This window comes from Pristis pectinata, chromosome 19 (assembly GCF_009764475.1).
Source record: "Pristis pectinata isolate sPriPec2 chromosome 19, sPriPec2.1.pri, whole genome shotgun sequence".
NCBI classification, from domain to species: domain Eukaryota; kingdom Metazoa; phylum Chordata; class Chondrichthyes; order Rhinopristiformes; family Pristidae; genus Pristis; species Pristis pectinata.
The window spans coordinates 41,469,436-41,488,191 of NC_067423.1; the positions used below are offsets into that span (position 1 = coordinate 41,469,436).

The 18,756-nt window shown below is 47.0% G+C and overlaps 2 protein-coding genes across 2 annotated transcripts in view; one reads left to right on the forward strand and one right to left on the reverse strand.

The window, feature by feature from the left end:
• LOC127580587 (plexin-D1-like) overlaps positions 1 to 252 on the forward strand; it is a 102,486-nt gene extending 102,234 nt beyond the window's left edge. The window contains exon 14 of the mRNA XM_052034174.1: positions 27 to 252. Within this exon, the coding sequence (XP_051890134.1) occupies positions 27 to 252 (226 nt within the window). The remainder of the gene's footprint in view (positions 1 to 26) is intronic.
• An 11,295-nt stretch (positions 253 to 11,547) lies between these two features.
• On the reverse strand, positions 11,548 to 17,353 carry ndufa12 (NADH:ubiquinone oxidoreductase subunit A12). The gene is made up of 4 exons (XM_052033979.1): positions 17,216 to 17,353; positions 15,688 to 15,770; positions 14,355 to 14,442; positions 11,548 to 11,916 (listed from the first exon to the last, which is right to left on the reverse strand). The coding sequence occupies exons 1-4, from the start codon at positions 17,302 to 17,304 to the stop codon at positions 11,739 to 11,741; spliced, it is 438 nt and encodes a 145-aa protein (XP_051889939.1). The 5' UTR covers positions 17,305 to 17,353; the 3' UTR covers positions 11,548 to 11,738.
• Positions 17,354 to 18,756: the final 1,403 nt, after the last annotated feature.

Sequence of the window (18,756 nt, forward strand, 5' to 3'; positions counted from 1 at the left end):
TCTACCGGTATCATCCCATTTTGCAGTGCACACCCACGTAACCGAGGCCTGACACCGTCATCGCGAACCGGGAGCCCCCTGCGGGTGACTCCGGATACAGTCATGGTGTCTCCTCTACACCCTGGACGTTACATTGCGGGTAACGTGGTGGACCTTCCTGGGGCAATGGAGCTGTTGTTAAATTCTGACAATTCCGATCCTGTCTGGGTTGCGGGCAACCTCTCGCAAAATGACCTGCGCGTCCGCAATTAAAACATTTCCATGTATTCATCGGAGGGAAAACATAGGCATTCCGCCCTCTCTAGGCGGTTGCGCTGCCGAGAATGACGGCGGCATACCCGGATATGCACCCCATCTCCCCTAATTCTGCTACTTCACACCTTGTTCTCTTAAATAGGCCATTTTACACCCTTGTTTACCTTTCTCCCTTCTCCCATACTTGTATCATCCTTCTAAGGACCCATGCTTCAGGGTGTGTAGGGTCCGTGGGATCAAACATGTCACACGCTTTCTTAGCCTCAACAGTACTGTGGGACACCAGGGTTCTAAGCCAGTTACTAGTCTGTTGTGTTAAGTTCCGTCCATCCAACATAGGACCATAAACACTCGAGAAAACCGGCCACACTCTAGTCGCAAATGCAGAGGGGTGGTCCCCTTTCCGCTGTCTATACTTATATTAGAGCCTCCACCGGGTCACCCTGATTAATCCCTGCCGCTTCTAATATAGCCTCTTGTAAATCACCCCGAGTCCCCTGGCCTTGCGCCACCTCCTCCCACAGGGCTGAATGCAGCAGTGAAATTAGACACAAAGGGTTAACTTTCGCTCCTCCCCTTCACCCAGACCAAGTATTATCCTGTGCTGCCGAATGCACCGAAAAAGTTCTCTAGTATTGTCCCCCAGCCCCTACTTTGGTGTATCTGCAGCTATAGCACTAATTGGGCATGTCAAAAGGAGTAGAATACCGTGTCACAACCGGTCCCCCTGGCTCTGGTGTGTCCTGAGCTCTCTGTTATCACAGGCGCCATTGGAGTCGGGGGTGGGGCGGGAGCTGAAGGCTCTACCTCCTCAGGACACAGGCTATAACCCCAATCACCTTCATTATTGTAGTGTGTCACTTTGTCCGCCAAATCACCCCTATCTAGATCATCATCATCGTTAGTCCTCATCCCAAATGCACATATCACTCCTCTCTGAGCTAAGAGTTGACCTCGCAGTTTATCTATCTGTTTTAAACACTTGTTATGATCAGCACTGCTTCTTCTCTTATTTAGTGCCGACTTCTGCACTACATTCATAGCAGTCCGTAAATCCTGACATGACTTTTCCATTCGTCCACTTCCATATTCGCCTTTATACACTCCTCTTCACTTTTTTCCTTCTCTCTTGTCACACATTCACACTGAGCCTCAAATTGACTCGTGTATTAAATTTGCCTGCTCCTTCTCCCGCAGCATTTCCTTCTTTCCGCTCTCTCCAATTCTTTCCTGTTTTTCTTCAACTCTTCCCTGCATAGGTAACTGTATCGGTAATGTCCTAATTTGATATCCTAACCTCCTAACCAATGTGGTGGTTCAACTAGAAATAGGGTTCCAGACCCTCTTTCAAGCCCACCTAAGGGACGCCAAATATGTCAAAAAAGGCTACAGCATTGACCTGACACTTTCTCACCCAAAGCTGCACCTCACTCCTACAAACTTCCCGTGGGGGTGAAACTAATCCTCAGAAATAACGGGAAACTATTCACCTAGAGTGACTACACTTCAGAAACAAAGTTACCCCAATACCAGGAGTTGATCTACAAAATGCAGATGATGCTGAGCTCCAAGCCACCATCTACTTGTTTACTGAAGCATATGAGAGGATGAACCTTACATTCAACATCTGCAAGACCACGGTCCTCTAATAACCTGTCCCCACTGAATCACATGACTCCCCAATAATAAAGGTTCACAGCAAGGCGCTGAAAAAGCTGAATCACTTATCATAAATCAGGAGCTACCTCTTAGCAAAGAAAGACATTGATGAAACTTACCATTACCATCAAAACACCAGCACAAGCTTTGGTCAATTAAGGAAAAGGATGTCTGAAGACCAAGACCTGGGTGGGTGGCATCCGTTAGTCTCGCGAGACCATGGATCTGCGCATGGAGAGTCTTGCTTCAGTCGGTAGTGGTAGAGCAGCATCTGTTGTGACTGTAGAGGCCTACACAGGAGTGACAGTCTTGGCTGCAGCGACTGCACTTGAAGGCGTTGTCCTCCTGTGTTTCTTTGGTGCTGTTTTTCCGGCGAGTGCACTTTTCTTCAGCAGCTAGCCTCAGCTTCTCTTCTCCTCGTTTCAGACCTCTGTGTAGTTCCAGCCTCCAGCGAGAGCAATCGCTTGCAATTTCTTTCCACCTCTTGACATTCATGTTCAAAGACTTCCTATCTCTCTTGCAGACATCTTTGAAGCGAAGATGGGACCGTCCTTGCGCTCTCTTGCCAGAGGCCAACTCCCCGTACAGCAGGTCTTTTGGGATCCTCCCATCTGGCATGCGATGTACGTGGCCCAGCCAGTGGAGATGGCGTTGTCAAAGCAGGGTGAAGAGGCTGGGTATCTGAGCGTGGGTCAGGACCTCGTTGTTGGTGACTCTGTCATTCCACTTGATGTCCAGGATGCGTCTCAGGCTATGAAGGTGGAAGGCATTAAGACGCCACTCCTGTCTGAAGTAGATGCTCCAGGTCTCGCTGCCGTAAAGCAGCGTGCTGAGGACGCAGGCCCTGTAGACTGCAACCTTGGTGTGTGTTGTCAGCTTTCTGTTCTCCCAGACTCGCTTTGCCAACCTGACAACTCGCTTTGCCAAGACCTCAAAAGTGGTGCAAAACTCAATGTCTACTGGGCAGCAGTGATCCCAGTCCTCCTCCATTCTTCTGAGACCTGGACTACCTGCAATGGGCACTTCAAATCACTGGGAAGATACACCCAAAACTGTCTTGGCAACATCCTCCAAATTCACTGGAAAGACAAGTGAACCAACAAGCATCCTCTCCCAGGCCAGCACACCTCATATTCAGGTTCCAATTCCCCAGTCAGCTCATGGTTAGGCCAAGTCGATTGCAGACCCAACACTAAAGTCCTGAAACCAACACTGTCTATTGAGCTCTTAAATGGGAAGAGATTATTAGGTGGACAGAGGAAAGGGTTCAAAGATATGCTCACAACATCCTTGAAATATGGCAACATCCCCACTGACTCTTGGGAATCCCTAGCCCATGACCACACAAAGTAGGGAAGGATCATTTGGAATGATATTAAGAACATTGAATCCATGCATCAGGAGCAACAGAAGCCCCAGGTAAATGGCAGAAGAAGCCCACCACCTCACAAACTACCCACCCACCTGTCCCATCAGCCACCCCCGCCATCTGTGGAGGAGTTTGCAACTCCCACATTGACCTAATCAGTTACCTCATAACCCACAGACCGGAGTGGAAGGAAGTTATCCTTGATTCCAAGGTCACCATTGTAATGGTGGAGATATAACAAACAATCTGTATACAGTAAGATCTGCTGAGGGAATTAATTGCCTGCACACTGGAAACTACTCACACATCACTAATTTGCACTTCGCAGAAATGCAATGAGGTGGTAAGTTGAATAGGTTCTAGCAAGTTATTAAATCTGTCAGAATACCAAGTAGAAATAAATGAAGGCTTACATCAATCTTTTCAGTGATCTTTCCCACAGTGGTAGAAGATCTCAGCTGGTAAATGCACAGTACCATCCTGTGGACCATGTAGTCAGTCATATAACACATCTGCAGGGAAGTCAGCACAAAGCTGTCACCATCATTTTTGCCACTCACCAGATTTGGTCACTCGACTATTGAGGGGATGGAACAAGACATATAATCCTTAATGGTCTAATCTTTAAATTGACATGGCCACATTTTAACAATGCCTTCTTTTTCCCTCAGTCTTCCTCTCCGTTTCTGGGTTAATATGATTAAACCTTTCCCCCCACCCCCCCCATGTTTGATATAGAGAAGACTCCACACTTGGATGGCTGCCACTCTGTCACTGCACAAGCTTTTATGAATTCATTCTCCCTATCATCACAACATCTTGGGAAGGTAATTATGTAAGGGCTGATATCAATCTATGGAGGAAAACTGGAGGTAAAAATTGGGCACCTGTTGTATATTTACTGATTGAGACCCACCCTAATACATACACCTGCTCAGTTAATCACCTACTTGTCACTCAGCTGCATTACATACGCACAGCCCATCATCTACCCTCGTTCCATTATAAACATGCACCATAAATCCCACTCAACACAGCCCCTGCCTGCCCTTCATACACCCCACTAATCATACAATTTTCCAATTATACACTATACAAGTCACACACCCTTTCATACACTCCATCCATCAACGTCTGTTCCCATCAAACACCTGCTCCAGAAACATCCCCTACCTGCTTCCCCTAATATGTCCATTATAGACTCAACTCTCATACACCCTGTCTATTCAACACACACTCTACAAACACTGTTCATTATACACTCACTCATCATACTCCCAACTCATATAAACCTTAATCTGTCTGGTAAACTCTCATCGTCCTGCTACCCACTATAGTCCTGCCCAGACCTTCACTGCCCTGGTCTCAGGCCTCCCAATCTGTCTACTTTTCTTCCGGTGGGTGTTGTATTCACCTGTTCAGAAGAACTAATTAAGATCAGGATCCAGTGGGCTGGCAGTGGGATCAGAGTGGTAAATGACTGACAATTTTAATTGTTCCCCGCCTCCTCACCAGGCATGGAGAATTAAAATCAGAATTAATGATTCTGTCACATATATATTGGTTTGTGTTCCCATCAATGCTTGCTTCTGATAATTGACCACAAACTTTGGAAATGTAAAAATAAGATTAAACAGCTTTAAATTCACATAAGAACCTATTAGATGTATTTCCCAATGAACATCAGTAGTTCTAGCTGAATATTTGATGTAGGTGTGCTTACTTCACTAGCAAGTATGAAGCAGTGGGGGTGGGAGGGAATTATTATCACATGTACTGAGATACAGTGAGAAGCTTTTGTTTTCCGTGCCATCCAGACAGATCTTGTTATGTATCATTACATCGAGGTAGTAAGGTGAAAACAGAAAACAGAATAGAGGGTTATAGTTATAGAGAAAGTACAGTGCAGGTAGACAAATAAAGTTCATAGATTGGGAGATCAAGAGTTCATCCTTTAGATCCATTCAAGAGTCTGATAAAAGTGGGATAGAAGCTGTCCTTGAGTCTGGTAGTTCATGCTCTCAGGCTTTTGTATCTTCTGCCCAACGGGAGAGGGGAGAAGAAAGAATGGAGGCAGGGGTCCTTGATGTTAGCTGCTTCCCCAAGGCAGTGGGAAGTGTAGATGGAGTTAATGGAGGGGAGGTTGGTTTGTGTGATGGACTAGCCTGCATTCACAGTTAATTTTAGCGGTCTTAGGCAGAGCAGTTGCCATACCAAGCTGTGATGCACCCAGATAGGATGCTTTCTATGGTGCATCTATAGAAATTGGTACGAGTCATCAGGGACATGCCGAATTTCTCTAGCACCAGAGGAGAGCTATTCATTGTCCAATCAGATCTTGGCTGGTTTGTTTCATTTATGGAGCGTTTAACTGGCAAGATTCATTACTCTCTTGGGATTAGTTCAGCGAAAGCACTCTTGTTGCTTGAATCAGGAGACTGTGGGTTCACACCCCATTGTCCATGTACACCCCACACTCCAGAACAATAGAGGAAGTGTTGCAGTGCCGTGTGTGCCTTCTTTTATACGAGATGTTAAACCAAGATCCCATGTGCTGTTGGATGGATATAAAGGATTCATGGGCAGTATTTTAAACAGAGCCATCTCACAGATGTCCTACAATACTTACCTTCAATCACCATCAGAAACAGACTTAACATTTCATGTAGATAACTTGTCAAATGTGTTACTCCCTCCAGAGATGCTGCCTGATCTGCTGAGTATTTCTAGCATTTTCTGATTTTTGTTCAGCTGTCCTGCACCTGAGTTCCTTTGCTTTTCAACAATACCACTTATTTGGCCATCAACGTTAATGTGATCATTTCCTTTCAGAAACATCAGAATGAATTCAAAGAAAAGCATGCTTGGGGAAAACATCGAAAAATATTCTGTTGGGGTAAAGAGCTTTGTATCCATGGCAATGGTTTCAAAGCAGACTGCTGGAGGACTCAGTGGGTCAGGCAGCATCCGTGGAGGCAGAAGGATAGTCCTTGTTTCAGGTCGAGGCCCTGCATCAGGAGCTCTTTGACATTGTGACCCTCTCCAGACCCGGGGGAGGGGGGGGGGGTTTACAGGGAATGAAGAAGGGGGAGAGTAGGAGGAGGGGGTACAGGGAAGACCTGGGGGGAGGAAGGGTGGGGTGGGGTGGGGTGTGGGGTTGGGGGGGTGGTCATCATCACGTCACAAGAGCTTGCCTCAGGTGTCTGCCTCAGGTAGGTGTGTGGCCTGGTGAGGGTCCATCTCTGTCCTCCAGGTCGATCCCTTGTCCCACAGCCGGGGAGCAATGGTGAGGACTGGCCGGGGTTCAGCCTTCTGCTGGGGGGGGGGGGGGGTCCTTCCATCAAAGCAGGGGGCTTCTGTCAGGGGGTGGATGGCCCTTAGACTGGGGGGTACGGGCTTCTCTCTGGTGGGGTCTCAGGGTGGAGTGGGATCATCTGTCAGATTTGGATAGGTGAACCTGTCGGGGGGGGGGGGGGGTGGAGGTCCCCTCAGGGGGTCGTGGGTTCTGTTGGGTTGTGGGACCTTTCTCTCTGTTTTGGGGCGGGGTTGCTGCATCGAGGCCGGGCCCTGTAACCGGGGGGAGGGGGGGGAGGTCGCCGACTCCCCTCACTAACCTCGGACCGGAGAGCGAGGGCCTGCCCGACATGAAGGAGGGACTTTCCAAGATCCGGGAGTACTTCCTCCTCAAGTCCACCTGTACGTGGGAATGAACCGCCGCCGCCTCCTGGGGGATGGATCCGCGGTGAGTGACCCCCCCCCCCCGGGGCCGTGTCTCCGGCGGCAGCAACGGTCGGGCTTCCAGCCGGCGCGAGCCGTTCCCGCCACCGCGGGGCGCGCGCCCGTTTCCCGCCACCGCAGATCAACAGATTCTGGTTACACAAGGGTACAACACAACTTGGAGCAAAGTTAAGTAAATAGAGCTGACATAAAGATCATCTGCTGCTTAAGGACTTGCACCCATTACAGTATCTTTCATATTTTTATAGAACACCCCACAGTATTCTTACAGCCGATGAAGAACTTTTCTGAAGTCTTATGCACTGTGATAATGTCAGAAACTCTCTTACAGAAATGCTTTAAGTCAATTGCTGATTTTAAATTTTGCTGACCAAAGGTATTAAATAATAAGTGGAGGTATACTAAAACAGAGTACATGATCTCATTGAATGGCAGAACCACCACGAAGGATAAACAGGGTATTTTTGTAGCATTAGAGAAATGAATGGGACTGAAATCTGATAAATTCCCAGAACATGAAACCCACATCTCAGGATTTTGAAAGAAGTGGGGATGGAGATAGTGGTTGTACAGATTGTCATCATCCAAAGTGCCATAAATTCTAAAATGGTTCCTGAGATTGGAAGGTAGCAAATGTCACCCAATGATTTAAGAAAGGAGGGAAAGACAAAACAGGAACTACAGAGCAAATAAGGAACCTGACATCAATAGTAGGGGAAGAAATAGCATCTACTGTGAAGTAAATGGTAACCGGGCACTTAGAAAATTACAGGAGTGGGCAAAGTTAATGCAACTTTACAAAAGGAAATCATGTTTGAGGTTAGTTTTCTTGAAGTTGTAGATGAGGGGAATCACTGGAAATGGACATTAATAAAGTTTTCATTGACTTGTTGCAGAAGAGGATATTAAACAAAATTATAGAGAATGGGATTTGGGTGATGCATTGGCATGGACTGAGGTTTGGTTAATGGACAGAAAACGATGTAGAAATAAACTGGTTATTTTCGGGGATGGAGGCTGTGATTAATGGGGTGTGGCAGGGAGCCATGATGAGGGCCTGCTGCTCACAATCTATGTCAATGATTTGGATGTGGCGAGTAAATGTTAGTAATCCACACATGCTGAAGATACAAAGCTGGCTGGCACTGTGGCTTGTGAGGAGATACAGACTGTCTAAGCAAATGACTGAGCACATGGCAGGTGAATCCACTCCAGGTCTTCCCAGAAGTCCCTTACCTTCCAGTCCAGTTGACTCCACTTCAGGCTTCTAGGTCTGTCCTTAAGCAGTCACTTACCTTCCAGTCCAGATTACTCCATTCCAGCACTGACCAGACTCAGCCACTTACCTACAAAGTGTGGTAGGAGGGCTGGGCTGCAGGTGAGATTGAAGGGGTGGATCACAGAAACATGGAAACAAAGAAACACAGAAAATAGGAGCAGCCTCAGAGCCTGCTCCACCAGTCTACACGACAATGGGTGATTATCCACAGAAGTACGCTCCCCCGACCTTCTCCTCATATTCCTTGATCCCTTTAGCATTAAGAAATATATCTGCTTCCTTCTTGAGTATATTTAGTGACTTGGTCTCCATTGCCTTCTGCCATAGGTTCACCACTCTCTAGGTGAAGAAATTCCTCCTGACCGCGGTTCTAGATGGCTTTCCCCACATCTTGAGGCTGTGGCCCTCGGTTCTGAATTCTCATTGGGAACATTCTCTCTGCATCTCATCTGTCTGGTCCTGTTAGAACATTATATGTTTCTATGAGATCCACTCTCATACTTCTAAACTGCAAAGAATACAGGACTAACCAAACCGATCTCTCCTCGTATGTCAGAACTGTCCCAGAGATTAGACGGCAACTTCCCTCTATGGCAGAAACATCCTTCCTCTGATCAGGAGAACTGCACACAAATCTTCAGATGGGTCTCACCAAGGTGTTGAACGGCAGCAAGACATCCTTATCCCTCTAAAATCCTGTCCTTGTTTCTCCTTGTCAAATCCTCTAATGATGAAGGCCAATATGCCATATGCTGCCCTAACTGCCTGTTGCACCTGAACACTTGCTTCCAGTGACTGATGTACAAGGACATCCAGGTCTCCATGCACCTTCCCTTTTCCAAGTCTTTCACCATTCAGATAATAAGTAGGCTTTAATACCAAAGTGAATAACCTCACATTTATCCACATTATACATACCTGCCATGCATTTGCCCACTCACACAACTTGTCTGAATTACAGTGGAGCCTTTCTGCATCCTTCTCACAGCAAAGATTCCACCCAGCTTTGTCTTGTCTGCAAACTTGGAAATGTTACTTTAGTTCCCTCATCCAAATGTTGTGAATAGCTGTGGCCCGAGCATTGATCCCTGCCTGACCCCACTGGTCACTGCCTGTCACCCAGAAAATTTCATTTATTCCTTTCTCTGTACCCTCTGTCAACCAATCCTCAGTCCACGCCAGTATATTTATCCCAATTCCATCAGCTTTAACTTTAGACGTTAACCTTCAATGTGAGACCTTATCAAAATATATTTGCTCTGTTGAATGTGGAGGTTGGTGGGGTGGGAACAAGCGGATCCCAACCCTCACTATGGGTGGGAAGAAAGGAGATGAGAGCAGAAATGCGAGGAATGGAACACCCGCAAAAGCGACTTGCTATTCTATCACAATCATTTGAAAACTGAGCAGTGCAGAGCACGTCACAGCCCCACAATAACGTTGATCGATACTGCTCACATCTGCCACTAATTTTACGACGAGTGATCCTTGGCTGTCGACAATCCACTGAGGGTGGATGTCAGAGTCGCTGCAGGTGCATTGTATTACTGACGAGTGGGGAAGGATTCCGGTTCATGTTCAATGTCCTGACTCTGTATGTGTAACATTTATGTGGGTGTTGTGCATGTTTATGTATTTGTGTGGGACTATGTTGTATATCAGGAAATATGCTTATTTATAAATATGTAGCATGTCTGTACTTGGTTGTATGGGACCCCATGTATACTGCGTGATCTACGTTTGGGCACGTGTGTCCAGGAGCATGAGAATGTGCATTTTGTGGAGTTTTTTGCATATGTGGGAATGTATTTTTTATATTTTGTGCATGGAAGTATATTGGAATTTTACATGTTGCGTGTAGTTGTGCGGCAGATTTTGAATTGGTGTAACATGTGGGAATATGTTTGTATTTGTATGTTGGTCTGTATCCATTGCTTATCTCATTCAAGGAGTACATAGGAGGAACAGTGTACCAGGTATGCAAACAAATTCAGCAGCTGCCACAAATAGTAGTTATGTGCAAAGATCAGAGTTCAGAGACATTTTTGGCACCCTTGGGTGAATATTATCCTGGAAAGTATGCACAGTTACGCCATAGAGTTTGTACATTCACATCTGTACAAGTCTGTAACTTGTAGAAATAAATAGGTGAAATAAATCCTGCGGAAATAAATAAGTGTTTTTTGACAGTGAATGGTGTCACAGGTGGGAGAGAAATGGCAGGGGTGAAATAGCTTTATTTGGGGTTATCCTTCATTCAATAAACACCTAGGACCTCCTTTTCTGGCTGCTGGCTTTCCAATTTAATCTTGCCTCATCCAGGACACCTCGTGCTTCAACATCACCACCTGCAGTCCTGCACTAAATAAACTAACCAACGGGCATCGTCCACATACTAGGAACAGAAAGGGGAGAGGAAAAGGAGAGAGAGGAAAAGGGACAAAGGAGGATACAAAGTTTTGAAAAGGAAAATGAATCAGAGAAGGGAAATAGGGGAAATAGGGGAACAAGATGCCGCGAGTTAAGCGGCACTGGGGTGGGGATTTGATAAGTGAGAGAAGGGCACTGGGATCGTGCAGGTCGATGGAATGAGAGATGGACCTGATGGGAAAAGGGGTGCTAGGAAAGTCTGGGAGTTCCATTAAAGAGATGGGGAAGGAATACCAATGGAATGAGATTGGAATGGAGACGCTGAGGGCATCCATTCTCCTAAAACATCTACTAGAACAGCAATGTGTTGACCACTATTTATGCCACTTGTTCAGCTGGACCACTTTGTCCACACAGCTCCCCATGTCAATCCCTCCAAGTTTACTTCAAGCATGTGTAATTTCCCCAGGGTGAAAAGGTTTGAGTCTACACGTGGCTCAGTGGGTAGAACGCCCACTCTTATGCCTGAGTCAGAGGTGTGTGGGTTCACATCCCATTTCAAGAGTCAAGACCATAATCTCGGCTGACACCCCAGGGCCAATACCGAGGTAGTGCAACACCATTAGTCGTGTTGACCTTCAAATGGGGCATTAAACCAACTCCTGCTGATACTCTCAGGTGCACAAGAAAGATCCCACAGGAAAATGGAAGTTCTCCTCAATGTGCTGGCCAACATTCATCCCTCAAACAAGACCAAATTACTTGGTCACTGGTCTCATTACTATTTGCAGGACCTACTGCACAAATTGTGTTCCTCTACACTGGATATAAAGCTCTTTGGGATATCCCAAGGTGAAAAGCACAATACACATCCAAGTTGTTAGGAATAATTCTGGTTTTATAAGATCACTTACAGATTTGAAAGAGATCTACTGAAGGCATATTTGTTGATTGTAGACTGATACAAGCAAAATATCCACACTGCAACTTTATTAGTGCTTGATGTCCACACAGAATGAGGAAGAAATGGAAGGTATAATCTACAGTGCAAATTGGGGCAGCACCTGCTCACTTGCTGGTTTGTGGTGGGACCCACTCATGAATCTTCTTCCGAGTAGTCGAATAGGGTACATACTGTCCACTTGAGCCACTCATGTTAAACTGATGAGTGTTCCAGATAAATTTCCGTTCAACTGGAGGGTGTGTAGTGGGGGGATGCTCGGTACAGCAGTGAATCCAACGATGCCTAAGGCAGCCAAGGACACACAAAAAAAAACAATCAAATGATATCTCAAACCTCAACCACAGAGTAGTGCTCAGCTGCTTTCAGTAGCATCTCCTGCGGCCTCCACGTGAAGCCAGGACAAAGCCGTTCTACAAGTAGATACAAGAGTCCTGACCCACCAGGCTGGGATGGAAGGCACTGACCAGCAAATGAGGAAATCTGGAATACATCCCACCCTTTGATGTATCAACCTTTCCCAAATGGCAGGAAAGACAATCCAAGGCAATCACAAGGTTGAAGCCCTTCTAACACTCCTCCCTTTCCAGTCACCTTGGAGCAGATATTCTGACTGGATACATAGACGTCAATTTCATGCATGTTCCCAAATATACAAAGCAGCATCAGCTTATAAACTTGTCTATCATTCACAAGTCTGAACTTCAGTCGGTACTAAATTAGCATATTTTGCATCTGTCTTCACTAGAGGATTCATTCAATGTTGCAATAATCGATAAGACAATGGTGATATTGCATAAATTAAAAATAAAGGAGACGTTTCCAATTTGACCAGAAACGAATGCAGCCCAAGCTGCTGAGAGAAGGAGTGGAGACTGTGGAGACTCTGGCCACAACTCAATCAATGAACACAGAGCAGAGGACTCGAGGACTGCCAGTGTTACACACCCGCCCAAAAAAGGGAGGTGAATAAATCTGCCAATTACAAGCTATCAGCTGAGTGCGAGCGATGGCAAAAATGTCAGAGGCAATAATCCAGAGCAAAATTAATTGACAAAATCAACTAAATGGCATAATCTTAAAAGGACCTGGGGGCGGAGCATCTACATACACCAATCATTTAAGGTAGCAGAACAAGTTATGAAGGCCATTAAAATGCACCCGGCTTGCTGGGTACATGGGGTTCAAAGGCACGGAAGCTGTGTTAAATTTTCTAAACAATACCTAAGCCTCAGCTAGAGTGTGGTGCTCATTTATGAAAGCCACAATTTAGGGAGGATATTAAGATTACGACAGGCAACAAATTGACCAGAACGATACCGGGGTAGGGCTATCAATCATGTGCAGATGCGCTCCACACAACAGAAAAGTTTAATAGAATTCCTGACTTGAATTTTTCTATTTAAAAGATACTAGTGGCAGAAGACATGATAACCACAGAATGGTGACTGGCAAAAGATCCAATCGTAAAAATCAAAGCTAATTGGATAAAAATTGCAGGATGATGGTGAAAGAGAAAGGCAGTGGGATTTAGTCATTTTTTTTGATGTAGAATCGCTGGCAAGGCTGGCATTTATTGTCCATCCTCAACTGCCCTTCAGAACACAGTGGAGAGCTGCCTCCTTGAATCACCACAGTTCTCCTACATGAAGGTACTATTTCATTGGGAGGCTGGACAACCCCATGACAAGTGACTGGCGGCAAATTCCAAGTCAGGATGGCACACAACCTGCAGCCAGTGGGATTTGCATGTGCTCATCTTTCCTAGTGGTGGGGGATGCAGGTTTGTGAGGTGTTGCAGGCAAATAACTACAGTGTATTTTGTTAATGGTACACAATGTACCAACAATGCACCAGTGGCAGATGCTGTGTCAGTCAAGTCAGCTGCTTTGTCCTGGGTGGGGTCAAGCATTTTAAGTGCTGTTAGAACCATACTCAAACAGGCAACTGCAATGTGTTCCATCACACTCGTGACTTGCATCTTGTAGACAGTGGAAATAGAAATGTTGAGTATTTATTAAATGGTAAGACACTGAAAGATGTTGGTATTCAGAAGGATCTGAGTGGCCTTGCACATGAATCGCTGAAAGTTAGTGTGGAGGGTACAGCAAACAATATATTGGCTTTACTGCAAGAGAAATTTAGTACAAGAGTAAAGACATTTTGCTGACTCTGATATAACTACAGCTGGAATATTATATACAGGTCTGGTCTTCCTACCTAAGGAAAGATATACTTGCAATAGGGGGAGTGAAATGAAGGTTCGACGGATTGGTTTCTGTGATGGGAGGTTTGCCATCCAAGGAAAAATTTAAACAGTGTGGGCCAAGGTCTCTGGAATTTAGAGTGAGGGGTGATCTCATTGAAGAAGTTCTCATGGGACCGGACAGGTACTAGCCCTGGCTGGGAGGGGGCGTTCAGAACCAGGAGTCACATTCCCAAAGTAAAGGGTTGGCTGTTCAGGTCAGGGAGGGGAAGAAACTTCTTCACCCAGTGAGCAGTGAATCTTTGGAATTCCTACCCGGAAGGGCTGTGGAGGCTCAGTAGCTGATAGGGATCACAAGATTTACTTTAAAGTTCACAGGCTTTGGATCATAAGTGTTCAGGACCCCATTCTTTACAGGGTGACCACAGTGAGAGTGGATCATCCAGTTAAGCATGGCACTGTGATCTAAGCACCTCCATAACTGCAAACAAAAGCCCTGAATACAACAGAAGTTTACCATTCTGGAGGAATCATGCTCCCATCTACTTCCCAGTAAGTGTTCTTCCCATTCATCACTGAAGTATATTCAACCCATCGATGTCGACCTAGAAATTGAAATCATAAACCATCAACAAACACCATATTCACACCAGTTAATGAGGATGAACAATACCTGTATGTGCTGGTTAACTTAAATGTACAATCCTCCCCTTCACAGCATAACAGTGGCTGCTGCAGACCTCACCAAGTATAGGTGGAGGCCACACCAGAGACCTCAACTCGTAGGAATTCATCACGTTATGTAATACAGAGATTAGGCAGGCAGCTTGTCATAAAACTAATGTACTGATGGGAAGTTGCAGAAGCACTAAAAGATAGTGAAAAAATAAACTTAAGGAAAAGTGGGAGTGGAATTATAATTTTCAGCAAATGAAATGGACATTATCAGACTGCCCTCCCATTATAAACACCACCAATTTCCCCTTCAGATCAAAATAGCAGGTAACATGGATAACATGTAGAGGAATGCGGACATAAGGGCCTCTCACATACCAACCTGTCTCTCATCCCTCCCTCTCACTTCTATACAATGGCTATCTTCCCTCTACCCTCTCAAGAGACACAGACTGGAATCTGGAACAGCAAACAATCTGCTGGAGGAACTCTGCGGGTCGAGCAAGATCTGTGGGGGAAAAGAGTTGTCGCTGTTTCGGGTCAAAGCCTTGCATCAGGACTAAGAATGGAGAGGAGAGATAGCCAGTATAAAGAGAAGGGGAGTGGTGAGACAGGGGCCAGTAGGTGATTGGTGAACCAAGGAAGGATGAAGGATGATGGGCAGATTGAGTCAGGTAGAGGAGGCGGTCAGAGGGAGATGAGGGAGGTGGATGATAGATGGAGGCAGACAACAACAAAAAAAAGGAGGCAAATGGAGCGGGGTGGGGCGGGAGGTGAAGACAGCTAAGAGGGAGATGAGCAGGAACACAAAGGCTACCAGTGCTGGAATATGATAAGGAAGGTGATAATGGGAACCATTAAGGGAGAGGTGAAGCACAGAGAAACAAATAGCAATTAAACAGCATTAATAATGCAGGTTGAACACTGCTGTTTTTTGACAAAATAACACAGTGCCATATTTTATATGAGAGGACAGGTGGATCATCCGAAAGCAGTACAACTCTTAGTACAGCACTCCCTCAGTATTCTCCATATTCTGGCTTGAAACCCATGGATCAGAACTAGAAACCAGGACATACCTCCCACAAAGGGCACTACCACTGAGTCATGACTATAACTAGTAGGCTACCTATTGCTACTAGGCAATAACCTCACTGATCAAAAGCAACACTTACCAAAGAAGTATCGTTTGTCTTCATAATATTTGTTTCCATACTTGTCTTCCCCGACGAGGTTCCCAGTTTTTAGATCACTTGTTCTGTAAAACCAAATACCAATTGATGGCAAAGGGAAAGTCAACTAAATTTCAGCTTAAATAAATAAATAAATAAATAAATTGCACCGGTATTTAAAAAGGTTGATCTGCAGAACAGCAAATGGAACCTATCTTGCCAAACTACTTTTCAATTATTCATACTGAACTATAACCCTAGGCAATTTCACAGCAAAAATTCTTGATAGCACCCCCAAAAGAGCTGAAATAATAGATTTTAGATGATAAATAGCACTGCGTTGAAGGCCATTGGTTGGATTTATCTTTTCTTGAGAACTGGGAATCCCAATGGCACTGCGCTTGATGAACAAAAAGCAGTCACACTAACAGCTGCTGATAACCCGAACTTTAAATTGCAGCTCCTAACCCAGTGTTGATTATGGGGTCAAGGTGGGATCTCCAGCTACAAAGCCTGTTCTAACCTGACAACTTTACTTACTCATTTCTTTGAGAATATTCTACCCAGATGACAGGGTTTGATTTCAAGTATATTTTCCACACCAAGGAAACCAAAGCCCATCCATCTACCCCACCTCCCCACCGAGTGTTCCTGCTGTCCACTGCCCATCGCTTTCCTCTAGCCTTCCATCCCTCTCCCCTCCTCTCCTTACTCCTCCCCTCGCCCCTTATTTTCCCCCTCTACCTTGCCCTCCCCTCCCCACCCCATCCCTCCCCGCTCCCCCCCACCCCATCCCTCCCCGCTCCCCCCACCCCACTCCCCATCTCTCCCCGCTCCCCCCCACCCCACTCCCCATCTCTCCCCGCTCCCCCCCACCCCACTCCCCATCTCTCCCCTCCCCATCCCTACCCAGTGCCTCCCTTCATCCTTCCCCTCCCCATCAACCCCCTTCCCCAACCCCCCTCCTCTCCCTTCCTCCCCCCTCCTCTCCCCTCCTCCCTATCAACCCCCTCTCCCCTCCTCCCCAACCCCCCTCCTCTCCCCTCCTCCCTATCAACCCCCCTCTTCTCTCCCACAACCCCCCTCCTCTCCCCTCCTCCCCAACCCCCCTCCTCTCCCCTCCTCCCTATCAACCCCCCTCCTCTCCCCTCCTCCCTATCAACCCCCCTCCTCTCCCCTCCTATCAACCCCCCTCCTCTCCCCTCCTCCCTATCAACCCCCCTCCTCTCCCCGTCAACCCTCCTTTCCCCATCCTCCCTCCCTCTCCTCCTCCCTCCCTCCCTCCCCCTCCCCTCCTCCCTCCCCCTCCCTCCCTCCCCCTCCCCTCCCCTCCCTCCCTCCCCCTCCCCTCCCCTCCCCTCCCTCCCCCTCCCCTCCCCTCCCTCCCCCTCCCCTCCCCTCCCTCTCCCTCCCCCTCCCCTCCTCAGGGTGACCTCTTCGTTCTCTGACGGTCGCCTCCCTTCGCTGCCCTGAACACAGAAATATTCAGCTCCCATCTATTCCGAATTGACTCCATATTCCTCCCTCCCACCTCAGGAGTTGGAACAAGGCACCGCGGACACCGCCGTGACTCCAAAACTGAGTCCAAGCCCTTCTGAACACGGACAGGACGTCCGCCATCGCTCCGTCCGGCCCCGGGCCCGGACCCGGACCCGCCCCACAGCGCCGACCCGCGGCCGGCGGACTGCCCTGGCCCCTGCCCGGACCCGCCCCACAGCGCCGACCCGCGGCCGGCGGACAGCCCCGGCCCAGGACGCCAGGTCAGCTGACAGGGCCATCCTGCAGCGCCACCGCGTGGTCAGCGGAGTGATCCCGTTGACTCATCGGATATCGCAGCAGCGCAGGGAGGGTCTGATCCACCGTCCATCCTGAGGAAGGCTCTGTCAAAAAGGATGTTTCCGTGGCTAATTAAGAAGTTGAGGATGGTATCAAATTGAAAGTAAAGGCATACAAGGGGATTTTCTTCAGCAACCAACAGAGGATGAGAAAAAGTTACAGAGAGAAGATAGAATTCAAGAATAAATTGGCAAAATAATTTGAAAGCAGACAGTAGGAGCTTCTACAGGTAATTAAAAAGTAGTGAAAGTAAATGCTGGACACAAGAGCACAGGACCACTTGACCCCTCAAGCCTGCCCCACCATTCTATACCATCATGGCTGATCTATGCTGGTCTCCACTCCTCTTCTGTGCCAGTTCCCTATAATCCCCAATTCCTCCATCTTTCAAATATTTATCTTTCTCCACCTTAAGTATATCTGGTAATCTGGTCTCCACCACCCTAGTCCGCGCCACCCATTTTAAACCCAGATTGGACCTACCCGCGCGTCTTTGGAGTGTGGGGGAAGAACGGAGCACCCGGTGGAAACCCACGCAGACACACGGGGAGAATGTACAAACGCTAACCGCTACGCTGCCGTGTTTATTATTGTCACTTGTACTGGGTGCAGTGAAAAACGTGCCTTGCATACCGTTCATATAGATCCATTCATTATAGGGTGCATTGAGCTAGTACAGGGTATTTGGGAGGTTCAGGGGAGATGTCAGGGGGAGGTTTTTCACCCAGAGAGTGGTTGGTGCATGGAATGCACTGCCTGGGGTGGTGATGGAGGCAGATACATTGGACAGGTTCAAGAGTTTGTTGGATAGGTACATGGAGGAATGTGAGATAGAGGCATATGCAGGAGGAAAAGGTTAGATAGTATGAGGGTGGTTTGATGGATGGCACAACATGGTGGGCCGAAGGGCCTGTTTTGTGCTGTATGGTTCTATGGTTCAGGGGCAGAGAATTCCTACATCCTTCAGTTTTAAATGACTGGTCCCTTGCAGCTATGTCGCCTTGTTCATGACCCTACCACTGGTGAAAACATCTCAACATCTACCCTGTCAAACCCCCTTTGGATCATATATATCTGAATAAGGTCACCCCTCATTCTTCTAAGCATCCAAGGAACACAGACCCAAACTGTCCAGTCTCTCTTTGTTGGACAACTCTCTCATCCCAGGAATTAGCCTGGTGACTCTCCTTTGGCCTCACCAACACCCTGTACAACTGGAATAAAACCTCCCTGTTC